At 48.3% G+C, this 15,085-nt stretch overlaps 1 protein-coding gene across 3 annotated transcripts in view; it reads right to left on the reverse strand.

Moving 5' to 3' along the window:
• ARMC6 (armadillo repeat containing 6) overlaps window positions 1-15,085 on the reverse strand; it is an 817,534-nt gene that overhangs the window by 671,224 nt on the left and 131,225 nt on the right. For all 3 annotated transcript variants that reach the window (XM_069649134.1, XM_069649136.1, XM_069649135.1), the window contains one exon: window positions 14,015-14,064. In XM_069649134.1, the coding sequence (XP_069505235.1) occupies window positions 14,015-14,027 (13 nt within the window). In that variant the 5' untranslated portion in view covers window positions 14,028-14,064. Of the gene's footprint in view, window positions 1-14,014; window positions 14,065-15,085 lie in introns of those variants that run through there.

Here is a 15,085-nt window from a genome sequence, read left to right on the forward strand (position 1 = left end):
CTTGAGGATGCAAATAACATGTACCAGAGGAACTTGCAGTGAGGCTCTGACACTGGATGAGATTCCGGCTAGAGTTGCATGCCGGAACTTATTCAGGATTCCAGTAGCCATTACAAAAATAGAATGTAACAAGGAGTGCTGCATGCAGGAACCTGATGTGCAAGGTTCCTAGAGCCTTTACACATAAATAAGAGGCTTTGAGCCAGTGACAACCAAGAGAAACTTTGCCCAGTCGTACTTGAAGTCCAGGGTCCCAAGGGAAATTGGGAAAGGGAATACCAAGTGAAACGCTGCATTGTAAGACTTAAAAGTAAAATTAGACACTGAAACCCCTAAAATGCTGACAGCTGAAATCCAAAGCTCACTATCACACTGCGGTTGAGAAATGCTGCGACATCTCAAAAACAAATTAGAATTACAGACCAACAGACAAACCTCTGCAAGTTATTTTTATAAACAAAATGTTCAGATTCCAGGAGGTGTCCTCCTGTCAGCAGGGTCAAGCATCTCCAATTCTCCGCCAACCCCAGCCCGCTCACCCAGTTCCAATGTTTGATAAGGGTTGACGCCGTCTCTGACCCTCCAGCTCGCCCCACAGTCCCTTAGTTGCTGGTTGCTGTCAAACCTAGCTTGCAACTTGCACTTTTGAAAGAGTGATATAATTTAGTCAGTGGGTTACTGAGCTATAAACAGAGGGCGCAACAGCAACACCCCTAAACGATAACATTGTCAATTCTTGATCGGAATGTGAAGGTGTGCGACCATCAATGCCATAAAGTGCCTCTTTTCTGGAAGGGGAATCATTTTCTGGCGGGTTTGCATTTTTAAGTACATAATTTGTACAAAAAGCTGAATCTCTGCCGATTCAACACGCGGAAAGGAGCACCCAAGATAAATTTGTTAACTACCAAGCTGATGCAACGGGACAGGAAAGTGCATAGAGCAGGGAGGAATAAGAAAAAGCATGTAACCTAAATAAGAATAAGGGGAAAGGAGAAATACGCTGACCAAGATGGTGAACAAAATGGGTTTGGAACCTGCACTGGATGAACAATCTGGAATTCCACTAAGAGTGTATACAGTTTAGTCTCGACTACTGTGAGAAACCTGAGGGTGTTCTCATTTGTAGAGCCCGGGGATCCTTTGTTCAGGTGGCATGAGGACCACCATTGTGCTTGGATCACAATTGTGCTGGGGGGCGACAATCGAGTGAGGATCATTGGGGCAAGGGGTCCTTGGGGATTGCGGGAGGAACACCCTCAGGAGAGACATGGTAGTCCCCCCTTTTCGACAGACCCCCACCCGACCTTTCCTCCACTTTTATAGATTATTGGAAGTCTTGTCCCGTTGGCACCTATTGGAATTGGGAAGGAGGCAACACCAAAGGGAGCCGTAGGAGAACCAGGAAAAATAACAAACAGCACCCCATATTTTACAACTACAGGATTGTTTCCCTTCTCCTGATAATATTGTTCCTCCTTTTCCCATCACCAATCAGGAATGCTACAACTCCCATAATTCCTCCCCACAGTTTTGCCGCAAACCCACTGGGACGAGGAAGAAGCAGACTGGGGCTATGAAGATTACCCATAGGAATCAATGTGCCATGAATTTCTATGAGAGGTCTCCATCTTGTCCCGTTAACATGGACAGGCAGAGTCAGGCAGGGCTGCGCAACCACTCTCAACTGATTCTGGTTAACTCTCACAGCCAGTATAAAATGTGGAGCACACAAACACACTGAGTGAACTGGGTAGGCTGGAGGAAGCAGAGGCCAGGAGTGAAGAACCAGAGCTGGAGGAACCCTGGAAGGCCTTGAGCAGGGAGGACTGCGAAATTTACTGAGCCTGCGAGTACAAGAGAGGCGAGGGAGCTCTGACTCAGGGGAGCCAAACCAGTGGCAGCTGGGTTTACCTGGCAGTGCCCAAGCCAGAGATGCTCTCCTGGGCCACACAGGAAAGCCCAGGCCTTTGAGGGGCAGGTGGTGAGACCCTGACCTCAGGAATCATCCCATTTTATAACCTTGCAGCTCCCAAAACCACCGGCATGCCGTTTTAGAGGAGCTGGCGAAGTGTGAGCAAAATAAAAACATTGTCTTTGGACTTCAAGTCCCACAATGCATGTGTTGAACTTTTGAGCAAGGCTGTGCACGAGAAGGAGCAGTCCCTCCAGGGCTATGGCGAACCAGGCGAAGGAGAGCGACAAACTGAGGGGTTAATCCAAAGGGGCAGGAAGCCAGAGACCACCCCTCCGGCAAAAGATTGTTACTTCCAAAAGGCTGTAAGGATTGCCCACGACAGCCCAGTTGGAAGGGAGAAAGAGTCTCCGGAGGGCTACAAGGTTACCAGCCACCCTCCAGGGTGAACGGCAGAGTTGGTGAGGCGCAGAAGCGGCAGTGGTAAAAACCTTGACTCCTACATCAAAGACGTGAAAAACAGAAAGCACCTTAACACTGTCTCGGTTTAATTGAAATGCTTGCGACAGTATCCGACGGATGAAGGTTACGCAAGCACCAATAAGCTGTGAGAGAAAGTGAATCCATTCTTAAGAACTGTGAATACGAAGTACATAGCAGCAGAGTGGTCCCGTGAAGTGAGATTGGCCAATCAAAAGTCCCTGTGAAATGTTTTAAAGCTGTAGAGGCAGCGGGAAGTGAGAGATGAGCGTGAAGTGAAATGCTCAAACTGTTGAACTTTGTTTTGTTGAATTTGGCCTGAGAACGAAAGCAGGGTCCGGCCCGACTGAGGGAGACCCGTGTGAAAAGCAAGAGATGGGTCTGAGCCCGAACAAGGGAGACCCGTGTATGAAAGTAACAGGAGGGTCCGAGCCCGACCAAGGGAGACGCATGTTTGAAAATAAAAGGAGGGTCTGAGCCTGACTGAGGGAGACCCGTTTGAAAAGCAAGTCAGACGTAACAAGTACATTTTCCAAAAAGACATAGGAACTGAAGGAAAATATATAAAGTGTAAGTAAATGAAAGAAAGGAGGGTCGAAGTGGTCATGTGGAAGTGAGAGCGAAAATCCTCGACAGCGAAATCAAAACACTAAAGGAGGTTTTAGCCCGACTGACGGGACCCTATAGTGTGGAATGTGAGGAAAGCTTGGTGAAGGGAACCCCACCAAGGAGAAAAGGTTTGAGCCCGAATGAGGGGAACCTATAGTGAACTGTGATCAACTTCTATACTTAGAAAATCTTTTGCTGAAACCGTATAGATGCTTGAAGGATGACCTGGACTTTGGTGACAGGAACCCGAGAGATTAAACCTGTGAACTTGTGACTCAGGCTTGAATGGCCAAGAAGGCCCTGGAGAGCAGAGCCAGCCACCCACTGTGTTTGCAAGCCAAAGTGTGTTCATCCATCAAGTTTTCCACCTAACTCTGTGCTGTTCAATGTGGAGACGAGAATTAATGCTCTCTATATAGCCATTCTGACATTTTGTTTCATCATTGATTTTTCCATTTGTAGGTACATATCCCTATATCACATTAGAGTGTATTGGAGTGAGGGCAGGCACTAGGTTTTTGTTAGTATAGGCCTTTATTGTTTGACTAAAATGAACTAGGACTGTTTCTTATTATTTGATGGTCGAGATTACTCCCTTCTTAGTTATAGGGCCAGACAGGAGTTTTTCCAAACCCTGTGAATTGAACAATAAAGGTTTTTGAAACTTGCAACTCTTGTGTCAGTGTCTACTTGTGATACCATGCCTCCCTTACACTACCCCCAGAAATAAAAGGGACTTTTGATGCATATATGCAGGTTACTCTAACACAAGGGTACTCACAATCGTTACCCAAGGGGCCAAAAGGTTTGGTCTTTGTCCGGGGTAAGCACTGATCGATACACAATGCCCAACACCCAAAGCCCCCCATAAAATGAATACTTCAGTTTTTATTTAAACAACTTTATTTATTAATGAAAGGCATACGACATCAAAGCAGCGAAACAAATACATTACCCCTTGTTGTGTCTTTATAGTCTGGTAGAATAATGCACGTCACCTGTTGTATACTCTTCAGGGTGACATTTGTCTATTAGCCTCCGAGTGTTTTCCATTTTCTCGCCTCTTCTCCTCCCTCCCCCCCTTTATACCCTCTTAAACCTATAACATTTGAACACCAACTTTTGGGTTGTAGAGAACAAACTGGGAGGTTTTCCCGGTAAGTAAATGAGTCTTGGGTATAACACAGTAAAGAGTCAAATAACGTGCATGTCCTGAGTAGGCGTGGCTTGAAGTGATGGGCTTCTCTGCCTTTCACTAGGTTGAGGAAGGGCGACCATATTGTTAAGAACCTTGTGTATTTTCCGGCATTGAGGGCGCATATCTTCTGCATAACCATTACATTCCAGATCTTAACCCACCACCATGCAGTCTGTGAGCCTGACTCGTCCTTCCAATTCTGTGCTAGGGACATTCTCGCCGCTGATAGCAGAAGGGTTATTAAAGTTGCTCTGGACCCTGTCATTGCGTATATTCCCTCTATAGGCACTCCCAGTAGTATCGTTTTTGGGGACATCGGCAACTCCACCCCTGTAATGTCTTTAATATGGCCCAATATTTCTTTCCAAAAGACATTTGCTTTGGGGGCACGTCCACCACATGTGGTACAGGTCGCCTTTCGCACCGCATTTCCTCCAACAGTCAGGTGAATAGGACCTGTTAATTTTGTGGATGCGGTGGGGGGTCAGGTACCATCTAAGGTATAATTTATATGCCGATTCCTTGATTGTGGTGCATCTGGAGGTGCTGTGTGCTCTCGCCCAGATTTGGCTCCATTCTTGCTCCGTTAAGGGTACCTCTAAGTCTTTGTTCCAACGCTCTTGGTACGGGAGCACCTCCTCCGCTTGGGCCTTAGAGAGTAGCCTGTAAAGTCTTGTCAGTCCTTTCGTTGTCTGCCCTTCCCGTAAGGTCAGTTCCAGGCCTGTTGGTGTCCTTGTGCCCGCCCGTTTCACTGTTTGGTTGAGTTATCCAATGCCTGACCTGTGTGTATCTGAATCGCTCATTTTCATCTAGGTTAAATTTCTGCTGGGATTCCGTGAAGCACACTGGGGTGCCGTTAATGTATAAATCGTGTAAGGTCAATTGTTCTGCTCCTGTCCACCCGTCCCAGAACCTCTTCTGGAGGCCCGGTGAGAAATCCGGGTTGTGCATTAATGGAGAGTTAAGGCCTAACCCTCGTGGTATTCACTTCCTTTTCCGGGCAGTGTCCCAATTAAGCAGGGACCACCTCGTCGCTACCAGGAGAAGGCCCCCTTTCTCTCTGTCCCTTGTTTTCAGGAATATTAGGGCTTTTAGAGGTGTTGCTGTGGCCGCTTGCTCCATTTGACACCAGCCTTTATGATTTTCAGGGTTAGCCCATCGTAACATTGGGGCTAGCTGAGCTGCCAATATGTAGCCTTTCATGTCCGGGACTCCTAGGCCTCCGAGCAGCGGTGGGCGCGACATGATGCGTTTCTGGACTATATGTTTCTTCCCCTGCCAAATGAATTTGGATATCGCGTTTTGCAGTTCTTTGATTTTGGACTGAGGAATGGTCTCCCACCATGTAGAGAAGACTGGGGAGGATAGTCATTTTGACTGCCGTGATTCGGGCGAACCACGACAGTTCCTGGTTTTCCCACCCAAGCATATCGTCCTGCACCTGTTTCCATAGGGGGGGTATGTTCGTTTTGTATAGTTTATGCGGGTCGCTCGTTAGGCGAATCCCCAGATAGTCCAGTGAGTTTTTCACCCACGGCACCGGGAAGGCCTTCTCTAGGTGCTCAATCACCTCTCTCTTCTCCGTAATGTTCATTGCTTTGGATTTCGAGAGACTGATGGAATCCAGAAACCTCCCGAAATTCCTGCAGTTGTGACATTGCTCTGGGCATCAGTACTTCTGGGTCTTTCATAAAAAGCATAATGTCATCTGCGTATAGCGCAATTTTGTGAGTTGTCTGACCAAATTTCAGGCCCCTGATTTCGGCATCCTGCCTAACCCGCGTGGCAAATGGCTCCATTGCCATCGCAAATATCAACGGGGAGAGTGGACACCCTTGTCACGTGCCTCTGCGAATTTTGATGTACTTTGTGCTTTGTCCGTTGATCATGAAGCTAGTTGCCGGAATTTGGTAGTTAGCTAGCACCATATTTATGAATTTCGGTCCACATCCGAAGGCCTCCATCACCATTTCCAGGTAGCTCCAATCCATACTGTCGAATGCTCGTTTTGCATCCAGGGCGGCCACCACAATTGCTTGTTGCGTTCTTCTCCTTACATCTATTACATTGTCCTGTGTGAGTCTGCCTGCAATGAAACCTTCCTGATCTTCGTGGATCATGCTCGGAAGGATCCTCATCAGTCTTGTTGCCAAGATTTTGGTGTATATTTTTGCATCGGTATTTAGCAATGCGATTGGCCGATAGCTGGAGCACTCACGGGGGTCTCTCCCTGGCTTTAATAGCAGTATGGTTGTGGATTGCCCCATGTCTGGCGTCACTCGACCCTCTTCCCTGATCGTGTTGTAGAGCTTGGTCAATGGGGCCAGAAGTTGCGTGCAAAATGTTTTGTAGAAGCCATTGCTGAAGCCGTCCGGGCCGGGAGCTTTCCTCGTCGGAAGTGCTGTAATTGCATCACTGATCTCCTGTGCTGTGATCGGGCTTCCCAGGTCGCTCCTTTCTTGCTCCGTGATTCGTGGCCGGATGATTGAGTGAATGTAGGAGTATTGTTTCGCCCTGTCAAGGTTCTCTCTACACATGAGGTCTCCATGGAATTTCAATATTATTTCCATCTTTTGGCTTCCCGTGTATGGGGGATGCTGTGCTCATCGTACAGTTGTGTAATGTAGTTTTGGGCCTTCCTTTTCCTGAATTTAGCGGCCAAGAATTTTTTTGCCTTGCCCCCATGTGTATAATAGGACTGTTTCACACTTAATAGTCTCTGGGCCACGTGCTCTGCCATGTGGTTCTCGAGCTGGGCTCGGGTTTCCCCGAGTTTGGTTAGGGACTTCCTTGTTTGCCGGGCCTTGTGTTGAACTTCGGCATTCTTCACCTCTCTCTCTAGTTGTTGTGTTATGAGGGACCTGTTCCTATAGTACGTTGCCGCCTGAGATATGAACTCCCCTCTAATCACTGCCTTCCCCACATCCCATATTCCCCACAGCTCACTTCCCCGTTATCATTTTCTTTAAAGTAATTATTGATGGTGCTTTCTATATGGGCTCCGCAGCGCTATATCCTTCAGGAGGAGTTAGAAGCCACCTTGGAATCTAAACTAAACTGTTTCCGCGCTCCCTCTCCCCAGTCCACCCCCACCATGACAGGAGCATGATCCGAACAGTATTCCACCCCTATTTTGACTTTATTTGGGGGATTAGCGTAGCCAATACTTGGATCATATCAATCCTGGAATAACCCAAGTGAAGCGCCGAGTAATGGGTGTACTCCCTGGTTTCCTCATGAAAGAATCGCCACGTCTCTATGACCCCCTAGTTCTCTGAAGAGACGTCCCAGTGCCTGCCTATTATTTTGGTCCGCCGCTGTGGGGGGGGGGGGGGTTTATCTAGCGCCGGGTCCATGACACAGTGAAAGTCCCCGCCTATTATCAGCTGGCCTTCACACCAGCTGCCCAACTGGTTTAGTAGGTTCAAGAGGAATTTGTCCTGCCATTCATTGGGGGCATAAATAGCTAGGATTGTATACAGACAGCCCTTTATTCTCCCCTTAACCCCAAGGTATCTTCCCCCACTATCCTTTCGGAGTTGTAGCTTTTTGAACTCTTAGTCCCATCCTATCAGGATAGCCACTCCCCTCTTCTTTTCCCAGCTGGAGGTGTAACACTGCTGTGGGAAAGCTCAGTGGGACATCCTCCTCATCTTTCGGGAGGAGGTGGGTCTCCTGGAGGATCCCAATAGACACCCTCATAGCCCTCAACCTTTCCAGTATGGCTCTCCTCTTTGTCGGAGACTTTAGCCCCTATGCGTTCAGGGAAATTACATTAGATTCTGCCATCCTTCCTCTATGGGGGGTCCCCTCTCTCTGTGGCCCGCTCCCAATTCACCTCAACGACGCCCGTCCCTGCTCTCTGCATTTTTATTCTATTCTGTTTCATACTGCCGCTATTTGCACTGTGTTTTGCTTCTCTACACCCCCCCACAAATCCCCCTATCCCCACTCCCCCTCCCCTCCTATGTGGGCCTTGTGACCAGGATTTCCCATAATCCCCCTTCCGAAAAAAACTGGGGCTGAGGGTCACTATATAGGGCTTTACTCCCGAGCGGTCTCAGAGATCCCTGCCTCGGTTAGGATTCCAAGGTTCGGTATCTCCCTGCTCCGCCTGTGCAGGCCTGTAAATACGTATGCTTTTATTTTAGGATGTTGCTGTAGGCATCTTTGGCCGTAAACCCCGGGGCTCCCCGGGTTATCAACCTTAAGCTTCCTGACGTGGCGAGGTGTTAGTTGGGCCTCTAAGGTGCGGCTCTCTCCTAGGTCTGCTCCTGCGAGATCTAGACCATTCTCATGCGTTGGCCCCGGTCTGCTGTTTGTTTTGAATCCGACCACTCTCTTCTCTGCTTTGGTTCTCTTCCACTCCCAGCAACTCGAGGCCCTCATCACAGGTGCTGATTTTCTTCTGTCTACCCTCCCAACTGAATGTAAGGCCAAACGGGTGCGACCATCCATAGGGGATTTGTTTATCCCGCAGAATTCTCGTCACTGGGCGCATCAAGCACCGCTTGTGTAGGGTAGAGAGTGCCAGGTCCTGGAACAGCTGGATCAAACTCCCATTGATTGTCAGATCGGTGGTGGCTCTGGCTGATTTCAGAATAGTTCCTTTTATGGCGTAGGATGTTAGTGCCACCAGCACGTCCCTAGGGCGAGCTCCCGGTTCCAGTCTGCGAGGCCCAACTCGGTGGATCCTATCAAACTCTATTGATTCCGGCTTAATGTTTAGTAGCAGGCTACTAAAGGCCTGCTGCAATGTGTCACGCAGATCTCCGTCTGGAACTGATTCTGGTAGGCCCTTAACTCGAATGTTGGATCGGCGTGATCTGTTTTCCAGATCCTCCACTTGCAGCTCGAGGTTGTTCGTAGCTACCGCTATCTGGTCCAACAACTGGCTGGCTTGTTTAGCTTCTTCTGATAGGTTGGAGAGGCCACTCTCCGTTGTGTCCACTCTCTCTCCCAGCTCATTGATCTCCTTACGGACTTCCTGTAGTGAAGTTTTATGGTCGTCTCGTAGTTGCCCTATTTGAGTCTGGAATGCATTCGTCATTCTTAACTCCATTCCCTTCAAGCAGGTCAGCAGGTCCTCCTTATTCGGGTCTGTGGCGCTAGGGGATGTATCCGACATTGTCTCTGCAGAGCGTTGTGGCAGCGACAGTGTGTTTAGGTCCTGTGGTTGTTGAGTCCTCCAGCACTTGACCAGATGGTTATCCTGGATTTGGGGGGACCTTTTTGCCTTTGGGGGTGCATTTTTCCTCCTGGCGCCAGGCTTCTAGGCTAATTACAGATATCTAACTCTTTTGTGCCCTCTGCCAATGCGTTGCTGCTGCTGAGGCGGGTATTGGCTGGCTGTGCGTCCCAGCTACTGGGATTGTGTACAGTGCAGCGCGAGCACCCGGCGCCTCTGCTCGCTGCGGCCTCTTCCCCCACTTTTATTATTTGGGGTTGCTGCTGCTGAAGCGTTATCCCCCTGAGGGGGAATGTCCTTCAAGTCCCCTTTAACTTCCCGGAGTGCAGCCAGCCCCGAAGGAGCGTCCGCTAGGCCTTCGCCCCGCTCCTCCTTGCCCCCGTCGGGCCTGTTCCGGACCAGTGCCTGCTATTGGGCCTCCCTCCCTGGTTGTGTGTTAGTTAAGAGACGCGAGTGAGCCTCCTAGCTTGCTCTCCTGGCGGCCGCTACTGAAACGGATTCCATTCGCTCTGCTTGGGCCAGGGTTTATTATGTCCTCTGTAAACCCTCCGTTCCCTTTCTTGTATTGCTGCGGGGCTTGACGTGCCCCCGATGGAGTGCGTCTGCTGACAGTTGGTGTTCACCTTTCCCTGACGAGCCCCGATGGGGTGCGTCTGCTGTCAGATGGTGTTCACCTTTCCCCGTTGGGCAATGCGCTAAGCTTCTCCAGTATCTGCTACGACCCAGGAACCGCTTCTGGTAACCCGGCCACGTAGCCCGCGTTGCTCTGTTTGTAGTAGCTGATTAATGGTGGAATCAGGCTGTGTAATGTCCCATCGGTTTTTCCCCAGCTGCCGCTGTCCCCTCTGACTCCTCGTCATCCACCTCACTGCACGGGTCTTCGCCTGGACTCCGTGTGCACCGTTGCGTGGCCGCCCCCGTTGCAGGGCTCACTCTCGGCTAAGGGACCGGCCGAGGCCCCGCCGCACAAGGAGGCACCGGCAGCACCCCCCAACCCGGCACCTAAAGCTCTGTTGTGTGGGATCTCAGGCGGGGCCAGCCATGCTCCACGCCCCTGACGAGGGCTCTCCCTTCGCTGCTGCTGTTCCCTCTGCGTCTGATCCTGCCGCCCGGGCCGACTCCCTCCAAGGTCCGGGCAGCACCGCAGGGCTCATCGCTTGTTTCCAGCCCCTTCTCCCACCTCCACACGGCCGCGCCTGGGCCGCTCCGACGGGGAACTGCTTCTCTGCTCCCGATCCGCCCACCGATGCCGGTGGACGACCTTCTTGTGTTTTCTTCTCCGGGGGCCGGAGGCGGGGGAGGGGCTGCGGATCACTCCCAGACAGTACGGGCCGTGGCTCAGGACCTCCACCTGCCCATCTGGAAGTCTGTCCGGCGGGCAGGCTTTCTCCCTCGGCGGGGCCTCCACCGTTCCTCCCACGCAGAACGCCGCACCAGCCCCCTGGCAGCAACCGCCACCAGAACACTCGGCAGGGGGGAGGGGGCAGGGGACTATTCACGTCTCAGATGGGGCTCTCTCACTTCTCCCGGGGGTTCCAACAGCGGGGCACTTCACTCGCCCATCCCCCTCCAGGCCTCTCACCTTGAGGCTCCCGCCCGATTCGGACCGTTGGGGCACAGCAGTCTGTCGGAGCTCTTCCTCCTACGCACTGAGGGAGCCCCACACCCCCCGGGTCCGCAGTCACAGACGTTATTAATGCCTGTATCCCGTGCGCTTTCTGCGCCTTTTCTTTTAGCTCTTGCTTTCAGCTTTATACACCTTTTGAATCCTGCAGGTGCGGAGCCCGGAGACGTGCGTCTTCACCTGCGGGCGGCCATTTTGGAATTGAATACTTCAGTTTTAATGGCAGACACATTTCCAAGTGCCCCCCAAAAACAATTTCTTACCCTTAAAACCATGAAATTATTTAAATACCATGCCATGGGCCATATTACCTATATAGAAGATTTTACTTGAAAATTCCTCTCATTACAGGTTTTCCGTTGTCACAGTGCCAAGAGCAGGGCATTTACTGAAACACTGCCAGGGGTATTTCGATGAATCTACACCCATCACGTAAAACGTATTTTTCTAACCATTACCATCCACATATGAAGGATGGAAATAGTCTATGTAAAATAGCAGATCATACTGCTACTGTCATTATTGTGAATGCACACAAGGGTTCAATCTGAAACCTTTACGCATAGCCGGATGACGGTGAGCAGTTAGTCCGACTTTCTCAACCCCTACAATGTCCTAATAGAAAAGGTGTTTTCCTGTATTGAAGGGAAGTAGTGCACTTCCCTTCTGTATAGTTAATACACATTTTAAATACATCAGGGAAAGTTTTACCTTCACCTCTTGGGTGAATGAAACTATTGAGGCATTCCACTGTTCCAATTTGTAATATAAACAATATTTATCAGTGGGGCATTCCAAGGGGGTAAACGCTGGGAGTATATACTTTCCCAGCCCTGTAAAATGGTGGGCAATAAGAGGCATTATTGTATTTGTGTTACTATCACACCTGTAATGAGACCCTCTGATGCAGGGTTTGGCGGTTTCTGTCAATTTGATTGAAACTAGTGCATTTTAAAGCACATCGGGCAAGTAACATTAGTAAAGCATGAAAGGACGCACAGATCAATGTATAGGGCTGTTTGGGAGCACACCTAACATGGAATAATTGTGAAAAACGGAAACTATGCCAAATCATGCATTTCAAAACACCTTGGGCAAGTAACACAGACCAAAAATGTGATAGATTAAAAAAACAAAAATCACAGGCATTTGAGAACTTCAAAAATACTTTTTTTTAAAAACTATTTTAATATCATTCATTAACAGAAATGGTGCCAGTACAGTAAATATAAGGCATCAACTTCCACTGGGTGACATTACTGGGGCATTGGCGAAAAATACCGCAGTTCTCAATCTTTAAAAGGAAACTGTAGAAACATTTTATGGTGCCATATTAACCGGCATTTGAGGCTGCACTTGATGGCTGCACTTAATGGCATATAATGCCAGCAACTGGACATGCTAGTCTGAACATTTTATTTGGGGATTATACCATGCACGTGAGACATAACCTGGCCTTGGATGCCACTACTCAAGTATTGGGAGGTTGTGGTTAAATATGATTGTAGCGCCTGCTCACTGGTTAACACACATTATTTGAGTCAAAGGCCATCCAATATGGCTCTATCAGTGCAATGTTTTTAAATCTTTATCTTTTGCTCTCATAGGCTCTTTTTTAATCCTTTTAGACACTGCTCCCACTTATCACATTGTGACAGAAGAACAAGTTACTTACCCGAGGTAACATTCTTTCGACTGGATGTTCCTCCCACGTATTCCTCATCTTTGATATATATAATATCCAGCTTCAGCAAATAAATTCAGCAGACGGTGCTGTGCATCGATGCAGTCGACTCGAAGTCCCTCGAGAGCCGCTGTCTCGAGGATGATGTCATCGAAGGAATATATAGTACACGGAACGCCCGTTGGCTTCAGTTTTTTCGTGTCATTCTCAAGTAGAACTACCCGCATCAACACGTTTGACTGTACTAGGCTCTGATGGATCGAAAGCTGTAATAGCATGGGAAATTCTACTGGATGGCAGAGCAAAGAGGAATATGTGGGAGGAACAGCCAGTCGAAAGAACTTGTTCTTTGAATGGATTGTGTCCTCCCACAAGGAAGTCAAAGTAGGAGACTTATGGTGCCTATTATTAGATGACGAGGAGTGGTGGGACTACTCTTTGACCTGGACCTTTTTGCCTTCCTTCTTCGAGGAGAGTCACCTCTTGCATCGTCAGAAGAAGGTTTCTTTGACGGAGTAGTCGTTGGCGTATTAGGGAAACTACCTAGCGCCAATTTTCCTTTACGCACCTTCAGAGCTTTTCCCGTCATCGGTTGACACTTTGAACAGGCCAAGATCTTGTGCTCCACACCGAGACACCACAAGCAAACTCAATGCGGATCGGTCAGTGACATCTTGGCATTGCAGTCTTCATACTTTTTTAAAACCGATCTTTTTGGTAGTCTGTTTCGAAGACGAAGACATTTTCGTAAATTTTGCGAAGGAGATATAGAAGGGTGCCATAGTTCTCGAAGCGTAAGCTTACTCGGAAGCACAGAACTGTAGCAAATGGGCGTCGCGCGTGCTATATATGCTTTCGATTACATCATCTTCAAGACGGAGGCCCTCGAAAGACATGGAGTTGACTGCATCAATGCACAGCGCCCTCAGCCAAAAAAGAAATTCCAAAGCAGCTGAAGCTGGATATTATATATATGAAAATGAAAGATGAGGAATACATGGGAGGACACAATCCATTCGAACAGGTTATTTAGGATCTTCTGCCTTCATCCTGAAGTCTCGGTTGACAGTCAAATAAATACACTTCAGTATGTGGTAAACTCTGGCGATAGTTTTGTTATCGGCTCCATCACTGCTGTGTCTTGCATGACAGCATTGCCAGAGCAGATGGGAGGTCAGGGGTCCACAGTATATGGTTTGAAGGGCTCCAAGTTGTAAGTGGGCCATACACTGCACATTGGGCAAATAACATTAGTAAAACATGAAAGACCATATAATGAATATCCTTGCTCTTACCCCATCTGCACAGATACTCACCTTTCAAGTCCATAGAAAAGGGGTGGCAACAGTACTTCTGTATCTGGACCCTAAGACACAAACAAGGAGAACAGAAATCAATACAGAGTTAGATTAGATACACTATAGACTACTGGGAAGACAAGATAAAGAAAAGGGCATTGATTGCCTCATAGGTTATGGAAGCCAATCTATGTACAAAATAGTACACAAAGGCAAGGGTCAGGATACACTAGGACACATCTCAGACACTAATAGCCAAATGGTGATAAAGGACAGAAGACAGAAGTAAGGCTCAGGGTAAAAAGCATTTAGAACAGGAACGCATGAGGTAGGAATGAACAAACCTTTACCAAGGCACTAAAACCTGCTAACTGTATAAGGGACTACAATGAGGTAATTTAGCCAGGGTACTGGAAACTACTTAAAAAGGTAATGAGCATTATGTAGCAAATGTCTGAATCTAGGTAACTGTTTCATGATTGAGAAGTGGCCTGGAAAAAAAAAGCTATAAAAAGAAGGAAGTTGACTACACAGCATAAAGATCGAGATTGTGTAGACCTGAGAAAGCATGAAAAAAATATAACCGGGAGCAAGGGATGGAGACTGCAGAAACAGTGAAAAGGAAAAGGAGCTGGAAAATGGAATGCAGCAACACAGCATTGGGAGCAGGGGTTGCAGGGAAATAGAAAGAAAAAGTGGGGGGGGGGGCGTTGGGAAAGTGGAGGAACCAGCAGAATTACTGCTTCTGGTCTGGCTCTGTACTTAGTCTTGTCTGGAGTCCTGGTGACTTGCCTGGGATTACTTCATAGCATCCCTTGTAGCACCTCCCTTTTTTGTGGACTTTTATGTCTGCTGAACTGCAGAAAAAAAACATATATATACCACTAGCTACCCACCTCTAACACACCGAAAGGTGGCTACTTGTCAGAAATTTACCTCACAGTAGGGATATCATAGGATTATATCTCCCACCATAGACAAAGAAATGTGTTTAGCATATTTTAATTATTATATCAAACAACATGGTAAAACAACATAAAAAGCCTATTTCCAGCGTTCGTTCGAAACACAAATGGGCGGAAGAAGCAG

Source organism: Ambystoma mexicanum, chromosome 1p, assembly GCF_040938575.1.
Source record: "Ambystoma mexicanum isolate Mex_15411 chromosome 1p, UKY_AmexF1_1, whole genome shotgun sequence".
In the NCBI taxonomy this organism is placed as follows: domain Eukaryota; kingdom Metazoa; phylum Chordata; class Amphibia; order Caudata; family Ambystomatidae; genus Ambystoma; species Ambystoma mexicanum.